The following is a 16,045-nucleotide window of genomic DNA, read 5'->3' as shown; positions in this document are numbered from 1 at the left end:
TTTGATGGCTTGCAAAACAAATCTTAAGATCAACCTTTGGCAGTATTACTACTTTCTTGCCTCTGAATGAAATGGGGATTTGGGCTTCATTGGAATTTCAAGCCTCAGGCTGAGAAAAAAAGAACAAAACTGATACCGTTCTGATTCAAATGGCCACAGGCAGAACATTCTCCAGATCAAACATTATTAGGTAATCATCTGCAAATATGCCCTTCTTCAGGAAATGCAATCAAGGCTATCAAGTTTGAGTGAACAAGCCATTGATTTTTTTTCAAGGAGGTTTGGAAAGATGGCATAGATGCTTGAAATGTTGAAGCATATTCTTTACATTTTGGATTTTATTCGTTGGCTTTACTTTTTATATACTTCTATAAAAATGCTTGAAGCTGTGAAAAGGCAATATTACATATGAAGAAATACTGATTTTGTGAAGTCCTGTGAGACCACTAGAGACCTCTTGCAAATGTAACATTTTTATTATGTCTTAGAGATAAACTCACACAGTACTTTTTTTATTCCCAAAAAGATGTTTCAAAGTTTACTTTTCAAATAACTGGCAAGGGGGGAAAATCAAGGAAGAACTACACTGATTTCTTTTTTTAAGTAGGGCTTTTGGTCTTTTGCTCTGATAATTATTAATGCCGTTGAAATGAATAGTCTACAGTCTTTTTTAGATGCTGAACAGAATTGCAAAACTAGATCAAGAGGGACAGTTCAACAGATAGAACACATCTGATGCAAGCGTATGCATTAGCATACAACTGAGGGGCATAATAAATACACCTAAGCTAGCACTTACAACACAGGGATGTACAGTGAAGAAGAAAATTGATGAAAATCTTTGTTCTGGTCACTTCCCATAAATTTGACATAAATACCAGCAGGAGCTTTTTATAGTATTTGCAAATGTTAGCTTTTGAGATTGCAACTCTCAGAATCTTCCAGCTGGAATGGTTCCTGGCATTTTTCTACCCAGCAACATTTTTCCATGAAGTTTAGAGCCCTGATTCAAAATACTCCAGTTCGTAAGGTTAGCCAAGGAAGTTGTCTGGTCAGGCCAGCTAGCAAAGTCTACTAGGCTGGTAGACATAGGGCTTTCTCCATGGTAAAACAGGGATTTAATACTTCACTAAGTCTCTTCTTGAAGATAGCAAAGAGCAGTTTCAGCAGTTTTCTTCCCATCATATAAAAGTCTTTGGAAATGACAGTTTTCAAAGGCTATTCACAGCTTTGGACTTTTTCTGTGCAGAATTCACATGTGGTTGTTTTTTGTAGGAAACAGCATTTTCAGTATGGAAAATAATGTTTCAATGAAGAAAGATTAATTCCTACACAGAAAATGTCATTTGCTATGTGAATTAAAATGTGTGAATTTTACACAGAAAAAATTCCCAATTGTAATACTTTTGTATTGAGAAGACATTTTCCGCTCAGGAGTTAATACTTCTGAGTTGAAGTATTATTTTGCATATAGAAAATGATATTTTCTGCATAGAAAATGATATTTTCTGCATAGAAAATGGTATTTCCTATGAAAAACAACCATATTTGAACTATCTGCAGAAGATACTTTTCAGTATGGGATTGTTCTCATCAGGATTTATTAGCACCCAGCAAAAACTTTTTAAAAACCATTTTGGATTTTTAAAAAATTCTCCTTTCTACCCCCTTTCATCTAATGAAACTTCTCATTGGAGAAAGTATGTTTGGCTCACTTGATGACTAGTTTGATTTTAGTTTAAAGAATATTTTTACACCAACATTCAATGCATAATAAAAATTGTTTATACTCTTAAATTGCATCATTAGAAATTGCAACTATGCGATTCCTCACTTTGAAAAGAAATTCCATGATAGGTTTGCTTTAGGGTCATTAGGAAGTCTGAAATGACGCTAAAACACAAATGATAACAATTTTTATGTCACAAACCATTTTTTAGTAGTCTTTGTCCTGAACATTTATATAAAACCGGCTAAATAAATAGATTCAAAATCAAAAATATTATGTAGCAGGAATATTGGATAGTGTTACGGCTATATTTTTAGAGCAAGGGTAGACTAAATACTTGGCAGTACAAGAATCTGGGTTCTAGCTGAGTGATTCATACGTAAATGACTGAACACACTGGAGATACCTCATTACTTTGTCAAATCTATGTTAGGAATGTTTCAGTTTCAGCAAAAGTGATTCTTACAATGTTACCTTCCGGTTTCATTTTAAACAATATAGAGTTGTTGTATGTTTTCCGGGCTATATGGCCATGTTCTAGAAGGTTGTGAGGTAACCTCACAACCTCTGAGGATGCCTGCCATAGATGTGGGCGAAACATCAGGAGAGAATACTTCTAGAACATGGCCATACAGCCCGGAAAACATACAACAAGCCTGTGATCCCGGCCATGAAAGCCTTCGACAACACATAAAACAATATAATTTGATACTTTATGAAATGTAAAAGAATGGGGAATATTATGTGAATTGTCCTCCCAGAAAGCCATGCAGATGCACAGTATAGATATAGTCCTGTATACATGTATAGTTTTCTCCATTGTGTTAATAAATTAAACCATTTTCTGTTGTGAAATCACATGTGCTATTGTTAGAATCAATAAAATTTCACCATCATCATCTGTGGGGATCAGGTCTGTCGCTGCTTACTATTTAACATGTAAAAACTACTAGGAGACAGTGTCCAGAGTTTTTAGTTTTGTATCATTAGTAGGCAGATGAAAGCCCAGGAAATTATTTTGGTCCTACACTGGTGCCTGTTATCAGTAATGGATGAGGGCGGACAAACTGAAACTTGATCTAGACAAGATGGAGATGCTTCTGGTCAGTCAAAAGGCAGTTCAGGGAATATGTATAGTTCAGCTACCTTTGAGTATTCCTTGTCTAAGAAAACCGAGGTCACCATAAGTCAACACATTTATTGAATGCACATAAACATGTTGTGCTGAATGAGATTACACTTCAGCTGAATATACAAGTTCATAGTTTGGATATGTTTCTGGATTCAAACCCCCCCCCCCCCCCACACACACACACACATACAAGTTCCAACAGATATTTGGTGGGTAACTGCATAAGGCTCAACTCACCTCAACTCACAATACACTGGATTTCACTGATTGTTGTGTTCAGCTGCCCCCCCCCCCCCATTTAATGATGAATGTTTTACTTTGGTCTTAACAATATTGCTTTAACTTTCAAATCTAATACATTTTAAATAATAACAGTAATTGGAATATCATTCTATGACACCATCCCACCTTTTCTCCTGTCACCTCTGTTAAGTGTGCATGGTTTCTTTCTTTTTATTCTTAGAAACCAAACCTGGCTTCATATTTGAAGAGATCCTTGGCAAACTATCTTCTGGTGCATCCCCTGCCATTCAGTCACATACCTGGCAGACTTACTTAGTGATATTGTGCCAGGTAATTAAAAGCCACCTGCCATTTTAATTTCCTAGAATGCCCCGGAGTAACTATGTTGTAAGTATTACAGTACTTTAAAATGGCAGGTAACTCCAAGACCCAACTGTTGACTTACAGGGACCAAATCATGTTGTAGCAAAGAGTGCTTCTTTTATGTGGTGGCCTTGGCAACTGTCTCAGACTGCCAGAGGCTGATAACAGTCTTCCACAGGACATCACTGGGAGAGACTGATTGGCCTGAATGGCAATAAATGGGAATCTGGGAGTTGCTGGTCAGCCCTCTAGCTTTTTTTTTCTGTGTCAGGAACGACTTGAGAAACTGCAAGTCACTTCTGGTGTGAGAGAATTAGCCATCTGTAAGGACGTTGCCTAGGGGATGCTCGGATGTTTGGATGTTTTTACCATCCTTGTGGGAGGCTTCTCTCATGCCCCCGCATGGTGCTGGAGCTGATAGAGGGAGCTCATCTGCGCTCTCCCCGGGTTGGATTTGAACTGGCAAACTTCAGGTCAGTAACCCTCCCTTCAAGTCATCAGTCCTGCCGGCACAAGGGTTTAACCCACTGCATGACCGGGGGCCCTTTAGCTACTGTAGCGCCATGATTCTAACACCACAGTGAATTGACAGAATGGGAGAGAAGTGAGATTACATGCCATGTCTTGAGCTCAGATGAGTTGAAAATGACTGGCTCATGTGCCAAGATTACTGGCCGTATGAAGGCAGGTTAAAATACAAATGCCTGTTATATCATTGCAAATACAGTAGTTATAAAAGCAATTTTAATCTCCAGGGAGGAATAGTCTAGAGATCCTAAGATGTAAGATGAAATAGAGCTATTTTAATAAATAAAATAGCAGACTTGTTTATCTTACCTGACCCCTAAACGCCTCCACAGTGGCTATATCAGCATGATCTGCATGTCCATACCTTCTACATTCATCTTCAAAGATTCAACAACTGACCTTAAGTGGTATAAGGGTATTGCCAAGCCAATTCAAGAGCTCCTAATTCAATTTGCTTAAATGCAAGCAATCATAAATAATTATAAATCAATTACTTACGGTGAACCCATGTTATACTTCCCTAAGCAATTTTATATAAAAAACCCTCAGATAAAACATTTTAAATGACTGAGCAAAATGAGTAGCTGCCATATGGCAAGGCATTTGCATTTCAATTTATATTTTTGTTCATAATAACACCATTTGAAATACATTTTGCTAAATATGGGAACTCAACTTGTAGAAGAAATCAATTATATTCTTAGTTTAAATCTTCTTTTTTTCCCTTGGCTATGCTCTAATGTATCACTGTACTTTAAAATGCACCCTGGGGAAAATGTTTCTCTTCAGCTAAAAATCCATGAATAACATTATGCAAAAATTAATTTATGATGAATTAGTTGAAATCTTTCTTATTCAAAGGTTTCTTATTCCAATGTCCTGAGAAAATGACACCTCACCCGTAGAAAGGAGTCCAGGGATCCATTCTCCATGTATTCAACCACAATCATTACTGGTCTGCCTGAAAAGACAGGAAAGGAATGTGTTACAATTGCAGGTATATTAAGGGTATTTTTTTTATTTCCAGCTGTTAGAAAGAGATTATTTGTAAACATATTAATAAAATACATTGGTCATTTTCCAATTTCCATTTGTATCAAAAATGTACCTTGTTGTTCTATTATTGCTAAGCTGCATTTTCTTTGATTATGGTGGAGGATTAACTGCAGATGTGTTTAGTTTGAGTTTTAAAACTTAAATAGTTCCATCAAAACCTAACATTTATTGCTTGTACCATTCCTTAGTATTTACAGTCCAGACCAAAAAAAAGTGGTATCTTTGACCTGTATACTTCTCTGTCTGAAGAATTATAGGAGTTATAGTCCAAAAGGGAACCTTTTAAAAGGCCTCAATATGATATAATTAATTGCCCAGGGGTTGCATTGTAAGTATCCTGGATCTAGCTGAGAACTTCAGATCAAACTATTAGAACTGTCTGTTCAACTATTGTTGGGTTTTTGATTTAGAGACAAGGATTTTTTCTAGTGCCCTTCTTGAACCATATCAAACATCTATTCATTTAAGAAAATCTCTCACTGTAGTACTCAAAGGTCTTTGGTGAATCACTGAGAGTTTCACCATGTCTTTTATATATTGATGTGTCATAAACTGCAACTAGACGCAGAGCCTTTTCAGTAGTGGCGCCATCTCTCTGGAACACCTTGCCACCTGAAGTTCGTGCCTTGCGGGACTTGTTGGCCTTCCGCAGGGCATGTAAGACACATCTGTTTCGATAGGCGTTTGAGTTCTGTTGTTGATGTTTTAAAAGGTGCTTTTAGGATGTTTTTAAGATGTTTTTAAAGATGTTTTTAAGATGTTTTTAAAATTGTTGATTTTAGCCGGTTCTTGTAAGCCGCTCCGAGCCCTAGGGGAGTGGCGGCATATAAGTTTAATAAATAAATAAATAAATAAATAAATAAACACGGCGATAACATTACTGGACTTAACACATCAATAAACAACTTGAGAATTACTATGGTTTAGATGTAACTTTCATCTTAGTTTCCCAAATCTAGATCTCTTCTGATGGACCACAACAGCTCCCAATGTTATGTAGAAGTTTTTTTTTTAATGACAGTACTTTGATGGTTATTCAGGTTGAGCATCACATATCTGAAATGCTTGGGACAAGAAGTGTTTTGAATTTCAGATTTTCTTTTTGGATTTTGGAATACCTGTATTTGTACATATGTACATAATGAGATATCTTAGAAATAGGGTTACATCTAAACACAACATTTATTTATGTTTCATATACACCTTTTATACTTAGGCTAAAGGTAATTTTATATAAGATTTTTATATTTTGTGAACAAAACAAAGTTTGTGGACAGTGGTCACTGAACTGTCAGAAAGCAAAAATGTCACTATATCACCATCTATGTGAACAATTTCAGGTTTGGAATTCCAGATGAGGGATGCTTGATCTATACATACCTTGATCAGTCATGGTGCGCATACTACAATGGGGGAAATGTAGTGACCACTGAAGTCTATTGGTGTTACTAAGTTTAGTTCAGTAAACAATGACTCCAATCCAGAATATATAAAGTAAAGAAGCCAAGGCTAGAAATATGGAGATTATCCACTCATCCATCATTAGGGAGGCTGACTGGGAAGAAGTTAGGGAAATTACTGAAAACCACTGTCCCTAATCAATCTTTAAGGTGGGTCAAAGAGCGTTATGTCCAGGACTGATTTTAAAACATGTATGGGTTCATATGGTGAAAGAGAATCCTTCAAACAGACTGACTCCAAATCATTTAGGACTTAAGTCTGCTCAGTGTATAAAGTAATCACATTTAACTCTTCAGGCATTACTCTTGTGATTCTATCTGTCTATTAATTTACTTTATATTTATCCCACCTTTCTTCCAATATAGGGACTCAAAGCAGCTAATAGTAAACATGACACAACACAATCAAAATAGAGTAAATTCATCAAAATATGAATATAAAAATTAAAAACAAATAAATCTGTCCTATTGTTTATCGTCCCAGGACCAACACATGCACTCACTGACTATAGATATTAATGGATCATAAGATGAGGTGACATGACAAGTCAGGGAACTAAAAGAGACCTGGCTTGTTATGCATGAGAAGTGTGCTACTGTGGGAGCAGTTAAATACACATTGAAGCTTTGCCCTATGGTTCATCAGGAAGAACTTCCTCACTATGAGGGCTGTTCAGCAGTGGAACTCTCTGCCCCGGACTGTGGCTGAGGCTCCTTCCTTGGAGGATTTTAATCAGAGGCTGAATGGCCATCTGTCAGGGGTGCTTTAAATGCGATTTCCTACTTCTTGGCAGGGGGTTGGACTAGATGGCCCATGAGGTCTCTTCCAACTCTACTATTCTATGATTCTATGATTTATTGCGTCTAAAGGAAGGCATTTTCCCCTGCCTTCCAATAAATACCAGAAACAAACTAAAAACCAATTATGAATTCCTTCTCTTACTTACAGAAAACAAACTGGAGATAGAAAACAATAGATGGCATTTCAGTTGCTCTTGTTGCAAATGAAAACGATTGAACAGTGTATACTAGCATGCTGTTTGTATCAGACAAACCATACTGTTCTCTGGATATTGTGTTGTCTAACAGTGGCCACTCACTGTAGAACTAATGCATGTATCATCCTGTGGCACTTCAGTCACAATACATGTTAGAACAATTTATTTTCACACATGAGTGAACTATCAACTGTTAAATAATTCAGGATTGGGGGTGGGAGGTGGGGGTCAAATAATTGACATATATGTGAGAACAAGTAGTAATACTTTCTGTTTATATGTATATGTGCCTTCAAGTCACCTGTAGTGACCTCATGAATTTTACAAGGTTTTTTTTTAAAGGCCAGGAATACTCAGGGTGGAATTGCCAGTGCCTTCCTCTGATATATGACCTACAGCACCTGGTGTTAATTAGTGGTCTTCCATTCAAATAATAACCAGAATTGACTCCACTTAGCCTCTAAGATCAGATGGGATCTAGTACTGTAATGTTATTTGTGCTGATTTGTAATAAATTACACCCTATTTTAAAATTATTTCACATGCCTTTTTGAACTTTTCCAGTTCTTCATTTATAATATTTCACAGGAAATTATCACATACTAAAGCAGACCACTGGTCTATTTGGCTCTGTGTTGTTTGCACTTAGCAATGGCTCTCTAGGATTTTAGACTGAAGTCTTTCACACCTGCATATGGAAGTGCCAGGAATCAAACCTGGGGACCTGCTGGATAACATCCCTTCTCTCTTTGAACTAGAATATGTAATCAATGCTAAGTGTTTGTGACAAAAACATCTAGGGCATTCTGGTACTAATTTTACATCCTGTATTACTCGAGAAGGCTTGTACTGTTTGCATTCAAGAATTATTCCAGAACCACCAAGGAGATATGACCCAATTTACATGGTAATTGTAACACCCCATCAGATGTTATTTAGGTAATGTTTACAATGCAAAGAGTGAATAAAATATGCAAAACTTCTGTAATGAATCATCGTACATGCAGGACTGGAAAGAATATAATAAAACAGCAAAGATATTTTGTGAGAACACTTGTATTGTATTGTAATGAATGGCAGATAAAATGATAAAAGGGATAAAAAACACAGGTACTTCCAGAAAATCTTGTCAACATTTTCTCTGTTATTGTTTTTTATTATTTCAGGCAACAGAGAGATATTATTTTGAACAGAATACTGCACATACCGTGTTTCCCCGAAAATAAGACCTCCCCAAAGAATAAGACCTAGCAGGGGTTTGGGGGGATTGCCAAATATAAGGCCTCCCCTGAAAGTAAGACCTAGCAATTAAGGCTGCAGCAGAGTTCCATTGGGAAGCATGGCTGCAGGGCAGAAGCAACACTCATTCATACACACCGGAGGGAGGGAGGGAGAGAAAGTGCTTGCTGGCCTTGCCTTGCCTTGCCTGTCCCCCAGCCTCCGTGGCTGCTGCTGCGCTGCCGTTTCTTCCTTCCGAGAGAAGGCTCCGTTCCTGGCCCTGCTCCCTTTGCCCCCATGGCTTCTGATTGGCTCCTGGAGCCAGGGCAAGGGAGGGCAAGGGAGGGAAGGAAGGAAGAGGGCTTTCCTGCTCTTTCTGTTTCTTAAAGGTACAGGACGCATAGGGATTCTCCTCTCATCCTTATTCCAATCCTATGCCATGAAACTGATTATTTTATACTATTATTCTATTACCATATTATTATAATCATATCTGTTACTATTATTATATCCCATTATTATATTATCCTATTAATATATTTTATATCATTATATTTTATTTTTTCTATTATTATTATTATATCATTATATTATTATTCTATTATTATTCTATTATATTTTCATATTATTATATTATTCTGTTATTATTATATTCTATTTTATATTATCCTATTAATATATTTTATATCATTATATTCTATACTATTATTCTATTATATTATCATATTATTATTTTATTATTATTAGCATATTCTGTTTTATTATTATATTCCATATTATATTATCCTATTAATATATTTTATATCATTCTATTCCATTCTATTATTCTATTATATTATTCCATTATTATTATATTATTATGCTATTCTGTTATTATATCCCATTATTATATTATCCTATTAATACCATATTATTATCATATTCTGTTATTTTTATATCCTATTATTATATTATCTCATTAATATATTGTATATCATTATATTATTATTATTATATTATCATATTATTATTATAGTATATTATATTATTCATCATTCATGACTACATTGAAACTAGAATAGAGAGAAATCAGCGTGGAAACCTTGTGAAACCTAAACTGCAAGAGGTACCATAGATGGTTGCACATGTAAATAATGGTAGTAACAAGAAATTCTTGATAGGATTCATAGTTTGTCTGGTTATGCTGGTTTGTGATGACAACTACTTTACAGTATATAATAAATGTTCATTTTGTTGTTCAACAATAAATGTGAGCTCTTCTTCATGGAAAAATAAGACATCCCCTGAAAATAAGACCTAGTGCATCTTTGGGAGCAAAAATTAATATAAGACCCTGTCTTATTTTCGGGGAAACGGTACTATTTGCAAAGTGACTCTAACAGAACAGTACAAATGAAATTGCTATGCTTTTAGCAGTTTTCTTCTGCTAAACTTTCTACTCTTTGCTTGGGAGCAACAATCAAGAGTTGCTGAATGAGTGACAAAGCAGCATTTGATCAATAGATATAGAGGTGTTTTATAGAAGAATGAGTCGAGACACTATTGCCATCAAAGTCCAGATGGGTGATGGAAATAGCATTTCTACCCATTCTACAACATTCTCTCATTCTACACAGAGGAGAGGACTATGGTGCTTTGCCAGATTGCAAACCCTGGAGTCCATTGAAATTTGCCATAGCACTTAAAGTGGACTCTAGTGCTATAATTGCATGGTGTGAGATTTTGCTTCACAGTGACATCACTGTGTTTTCTCTATTAATAGAGCAAAAAGGTTATTCTCCTCTCTCTAGGCACACGCCCTTCCACCATGTGGTCAAGGAGAAAGAGACTTGCACATAATCAGTCTCCAAGTCTTTGTTCACGGAGGAAAACTAGCATATCTGAATTATTGCTTCCAGTTACTTATATTTAGCACCTTTATCCAGTTGCTAAAGTATAACTCTTTTCTATCAGAGAGCATGACTTTATTCCTTCTACAATGTAATTGTAACATTCTGGTACTGTAAAGTCACATGAACGTGACCTGAATAAATGGTGGAGGAGGAATATCCCATAGTTCAAGTGCTGATTTGTGGGTTTATTTCAGCTCAGAAGCTGCAAGTTTCCTATTGCTACTTTAATAAAGTCTATAACAAATTAGATCCCTGTTGAAAGTTTGTTATTTTTTCACTGATTATGGAAATTACTCCTACTGCTTATCGTAGGGCATCATGCAATTTAATGCATATCAACCTCTAAACCTGGTTCCTTTTCACAGTAAATACAACCCACAAGTGTTTTGAACTTCTGAACTAGAGACACAAAGCCAGACTTTCAGTTTCTTTTGAGGAGCTACCCAAACAGTTTCTTTTGAGGAGCAGGAAGTAGTTCCGGTTTTGTTTTGTGGCTACTTGTCACATAATGAGTCTCCTACACTTCCACAGAAGAATATCTTTTTTACACAGAAAACCGTGTACTCAAAATATATACCATTATATGTGAAGAATTCCCATATAACCAAAAGCAGCACAAACTGTAACTTTATAACTAAAACTAAACTGGTTTGGCTCTGTAAACTTTCTGAATAGAATACTGCCTGGCATTACTCACAAACCCTTCTGCACTCTTCAGAAGAGTGGGGTTTAAGTGTAATGAAGTAAAGTCTGTTTCACTGTCTGTTTTTGGGTGCCTCTCAGCCACCTTTTGTATCATAGAATCTTTTCTAGACACTGAGACAGATGGCATGCCACTTCAATTACCAACAATGTGATGAACTTGTCTGATCTTTCAGCAAGTACTTGTTGATAATTGAGTAGATAAATTAAGCCATACAGTAGTACTGCAAACAGACAACTTTGTGGATTATGACTTTGTGCCTCTGGTCATAATTTTACCAGACAGTCATATATAGAAAGGCAGCCCATGATGACTGTGCTGTGTATTTGAATACTGCAACCGCACAGATCAATAACCTTTTCCCCCAAACTAATTGCCACACGTTCCAGAAAGTATGTGGAGAATCCCACATGATTAGCTCCAGCCATTCACACATACACATACAAAACAAAAGGGTTATCACTTAGAACTTCATTTGTCTTTCGTGATTGTTTCTAGCACTTCTTTTTATTTTGTTGTTGACAGTTTAGTCAATTACTGCTGTTTTCCAGTGTTTTATATATTCTTGCAATGTTCACTGGAAATGCTTAATTGAAGGGAAACATAAATATGCTTTAAAGGCACAAAAGATATTTTAAATGAAGACCTCTGTGTCCTTCTCGTTAGTGGCTGCTGAAAAAGAACATACAACCCTGGCTACAATTCTGGGGATTTTAACTATGTTAGTCATGTAATCAAGCTCCACTTTTTTGTATGCCAACAGATTGTACCATTGGACTCAGCAGGAGCCATTGATTTGAATGAATGAGGACTGGCTGCAGTAAGATAAAGTGTTCAGCTATGGTAAAAAGGTCACACCCTTTTGCCCAATATTGGGGACAGAGTAAGAAAACCTGTCCTCAGTCTCATATGGAGAAAATATATGCTCCTTCATTCTGCTTCATAGCTAGAATAAGCAGAAACAACTGTCATGTTCACATGAAAACTATTCTCGAATTGGGGAGAAGGGAAGAGGATCATGGTGGCAAAGCTGGGCCATAACATTGGTAATAATAAACACACATTGGACTGTGGAGCAGTCTCTACATCCTGTCCACCATGCCATCCAATAACAGAACTAACACTTTTTAATGTGACTAGAAACCCTGAAAAAAACACCCCAGAGTTTCTGACTAGTGGATCAAGGTGTGAAGAAGCTTCTGCTTGTATTGGATGTCAGAATCACTTGCCCCTCATATGTTAAATGAATGTGTGAAGAGGGCATGCTATTGTCTTGTGAATATAGAAAGAAAGCCATATGGTAGCCATATGAGAGGAGACATGATAGCCATGTATCAATATGTGAGGGGAAGTCATAGGGAGGAGGGAGCAAGCTTGTTTTCTGCTGCCCTGGAAACTAGGACGCAGAACAATGGCTTCAACCTACAGGAAAGGAGATTCCACCTGAACATTAGAAAAACTTTCTCACTGTGAGAGCAGTTCAGCTCTCTTCCCCGAACTGTGGTGGAGGCTCCTTATTTTGGAGGCTTTTAAGCAAAGGCTGGATGGCCATCTGTTGGGCATGCTTTGAATGCGATTTTCCTGCTTCTTGGCGGGGGTTGGACTGGATGGCCTACGAGGCCTCTTCCAACTCTATGATTCTATGATTCTAGTGTCATAGAATGTATTTTGCTCTTCTTTTAGTAGATTTGAAATTATTGAAAAATTCAGGAAATGTAAAAGTCTGAGTCAATCAGGATGACTCCAATGATGTCCGTCTTGCATTTCTGCCATCTCCTTATTTCTTCTTCTGCACTCGACCAAAAAAGAAGCTATGCTACAGCTGTAAACTATAGGGTTACTGGCATTGCAAATTCACTCTGTTCACAATGGGATGGATGACAGTTATTAATCCTGTTCAAATGTATCAACACATTTATTATCCAATATATAATGTAAGCCATATACCAACTATACCTTTCTTTACAAGAACAATAAATCATGATATTGTACCACATAAAAATGCCACTGTTAACAATTACTGTATCTATTGGATTATCTAACCAGAAGATTGTCTTATATTGCCTTATGATATGATTTTTTGTGTGTGTCAGGATTAAGATTACAGACTGAGGACAGTCATATGGTGATGAATTCTCGTTATGTACAACATAAACCATACTGACAGACAATTTTCAGTTTCTGTAGGAATTCTTGTTTGCACTTGCAATTTAGGTTGCAGTCCTAAACCAAAGGAGTACGATTTCTGTGTGGGACTGTGCTACTCAAGTAGAATTAATTTAAACAAAATTAAGCATTTAGAAATGAAACTGAATTATGTAAGAAAAGGTTAAGCATGTCTGTTGCTTTCCCACTGACAGCAAAACCCCTCAAAAGTCTTAACTCTCACTCAGTGTATCTTTAGTAAAAGTAAAAATACCACATACCTAATTGTAATTTAGAATTAAGTAATTTTAAACTGTTCCTTTATTTATTATTCATGTAATATTTATTTTTAATTTTAATTTTTTCCACAGCCCAGGATTTTGTCTGTGTGTAATTTAATTGAATAGTAGAGTTATGAATAAGGATGAGACTATAAAGTGCTGTTTCAATGACAAAATATTCAGAATGTTGTCTCCTGTCATAATACACTGAATCAAAGCTCATGTTAATGAATTTGTGAAGTATGAAATTAATCTTTCAAATCATAATCATAATTGTACATTCAATGAGCACTAATCTCTGTACTTTAAAAAAAAAGATGTGAAATATGTAAAAGAAGGAAATTTAAGTCATTTAAAGACTTGTTCTAGGTTTCCATGCAAATGTGATAAAGCAAGTGGAAACAAGAATAGTGGTTCCCATCACTGGAATGACCTATCCAGAGAGATATTCCTTGCATCTGCATTATCACTTTTTTGGAAAGCGTTTTAGGAATTGTGTTAAGCCCTTTGAGATCACCCCACTATTTTGTTCCTGACTGGGATTCACCTTGGATTTTATTGTTCTAGTTAATGCTGGTTTATCCAAAGACTAAAAAGGCAATTCTAATGTGTCCCCCCCCCCCCCCCCCGCCATAGTGTGGTCACAAGGTGCCACCAACATGTACTTGCTTTTGCTGTATGCATCTCTCACACATAGAGTATTTATACAGATGCAAAACACAATACATTTGACCAACTTCAATTTAGAACTGTTCAGATTATCACGAATACCCCCGCCCCCAACGTTCTCTGGAGTATTGGAAGATCCTGAAGAACAGAGCATCTTAGGTTATCTGACGTGGGAGACTGACCATTTTTACCCCAAAGTACCAAGGATTGGGTCTCTCCCTTTTTATCTGTTTATTTTCTGGAAACTCCAGCCACTGCCATGACCATCACTTTGAATAGTATTCATCTAGAACAAGAATGAGCAACTACATGAGATCCAAGGGCTACATAATGACCTTCATGAAATCTTTTCTTCTCTCCTTTCCCCAATTTTATCTCCACTAATAAATTTACTCCCCATATAAAGGACTCCTAGTTACCTATACCAATATCATATTCAAATTTTATTCTTCATCCCATCCCTTCTCAAATCACAAAATCATGCTCCTTACTCCCAGCAATCACCATAACTATGAATTATTTTACAAATAATTGCATAGTGTTTGTATATTAATCGTGGCCTCCAACACTTGTATTTATTTATTTACAGTATTTGTACTTAGTCCTTCTCACCCTGAAGGGGACTCAGAGCAGCTCATAAGTAGGCAATAATTCAATGCTGTGTAAACATACAGAAAAATAAAATAGACATATACATAAAAATCATAAAGTTAAAACATCTAAACATTAAAAACAATTATTAAAACCACGCAATCCGAAATCATAATCCAGGAACCTTTCCGGTCATAACTGAACTTATTCCATATCACTTATTGCACTGAATTTACTGTCCAAAGGCTTGGAGTCACAGCCATATTTTTGCTTTCTTTCTAAAGGTCAGGAGGAAGAGGGCTGATCTGATTTCATTGGGGAGAGAATTCCATAGTCAAAGGGCCACCACCGAGAAGTCCCTGTCTCTCGTTCCCACCAACTGCACCTGCGAAGGAGGTCCCCAGAAGATCTTAAACTCCGAGGTGATTCATAGAGGGAGATACGTTCGGAGAGATAAGCTGGACCAGAACCATTTAAGGGCTTTATAGGCTAAAGCCAGCAATTTGAATTGTACTCAGTAGCAGACTGGCAGCCAGTGGAGCTGATGTAACAAGGGGAATGTGTGCTCTCTGTACTAACCAAGCCTTCTATCCTGAGTGGGACACTACATTACTGATTGCAGAACAGCTCTACCAAAATCTGCCTTTGCAATCTTAATAATAATAATAATAATAATAATAATAATAATAATAATAATAATAATGTTAAATCTTTATTTATACCCTGCCACATCTCCCAAAAAGGGACTTGGAGTGGCTTATACTTATCTATCTTATTCTGCTTCACAACAGTACTTAGCTACAATCATCCAGTAGCCTCACAAACATCTGCAGATGTTATTGATACAAAGGGGTTTTAAGTCCAGTATTGTGAGTAATATAAGCAATAAACGGCTTCCAAGTAATCTTCTGTGAAGTCCACAATGCTATCTCCACTTCCAAAATGCAGTCCCAATTGCAATTGATGTTACAAGAGAGCCTGTATTGATAGCAGCAGAAAAAGAAAGGCCACTGAACAAGTTGGTTTCCCCCCCTGAG

General features: G+C 36.5%; 1 protein-coding gene across 8 annotated transcripts in view; it reads right to left on the bottom strand.

Moving 5' to 3' along the window:
- Positions 1-16,045, bottom strand: part of epha6 (EPH receptor A6) — a 579,601-nt gene that overhangs the window by 71,737 nt on the left and 491,819 nt on the right. For all 8 annotated transcript variants that reach the window (XM_062974910.1, XM_062974912.1, XM_062974911.1 and 5 more), the window contains one exon: positions 4,895-4,956. In XM_062974910.1, the coding sequence (XP_062830980.1) occupies positions 4,895-4,956 (62 nt within the window). The remainder of the gene's footprint in view (positions 1-4,894; positions 4,957-16,045) is intronic.

This window comes from Anolis carolinensis, chromosome 3 (genome assembly GCF_035594765.1).
Source record: "Anolis carolinensis isolate JA03-04 chromosome 3, rAnoCar3.1.pri, whole genome shotgun sequence".
Classification (NCBI taxonomy): Eukaryota; Metazoa; Chordata; class Lepidosauria; order Squamata; family Dactyloidae; genus Anolis; species Anolis carolinensis.
The sequence above is the reverse complement of the archived record's forward strand: the minus strand, read 5'-3'. Positions and strand labels throughout refer to the sequence as shown.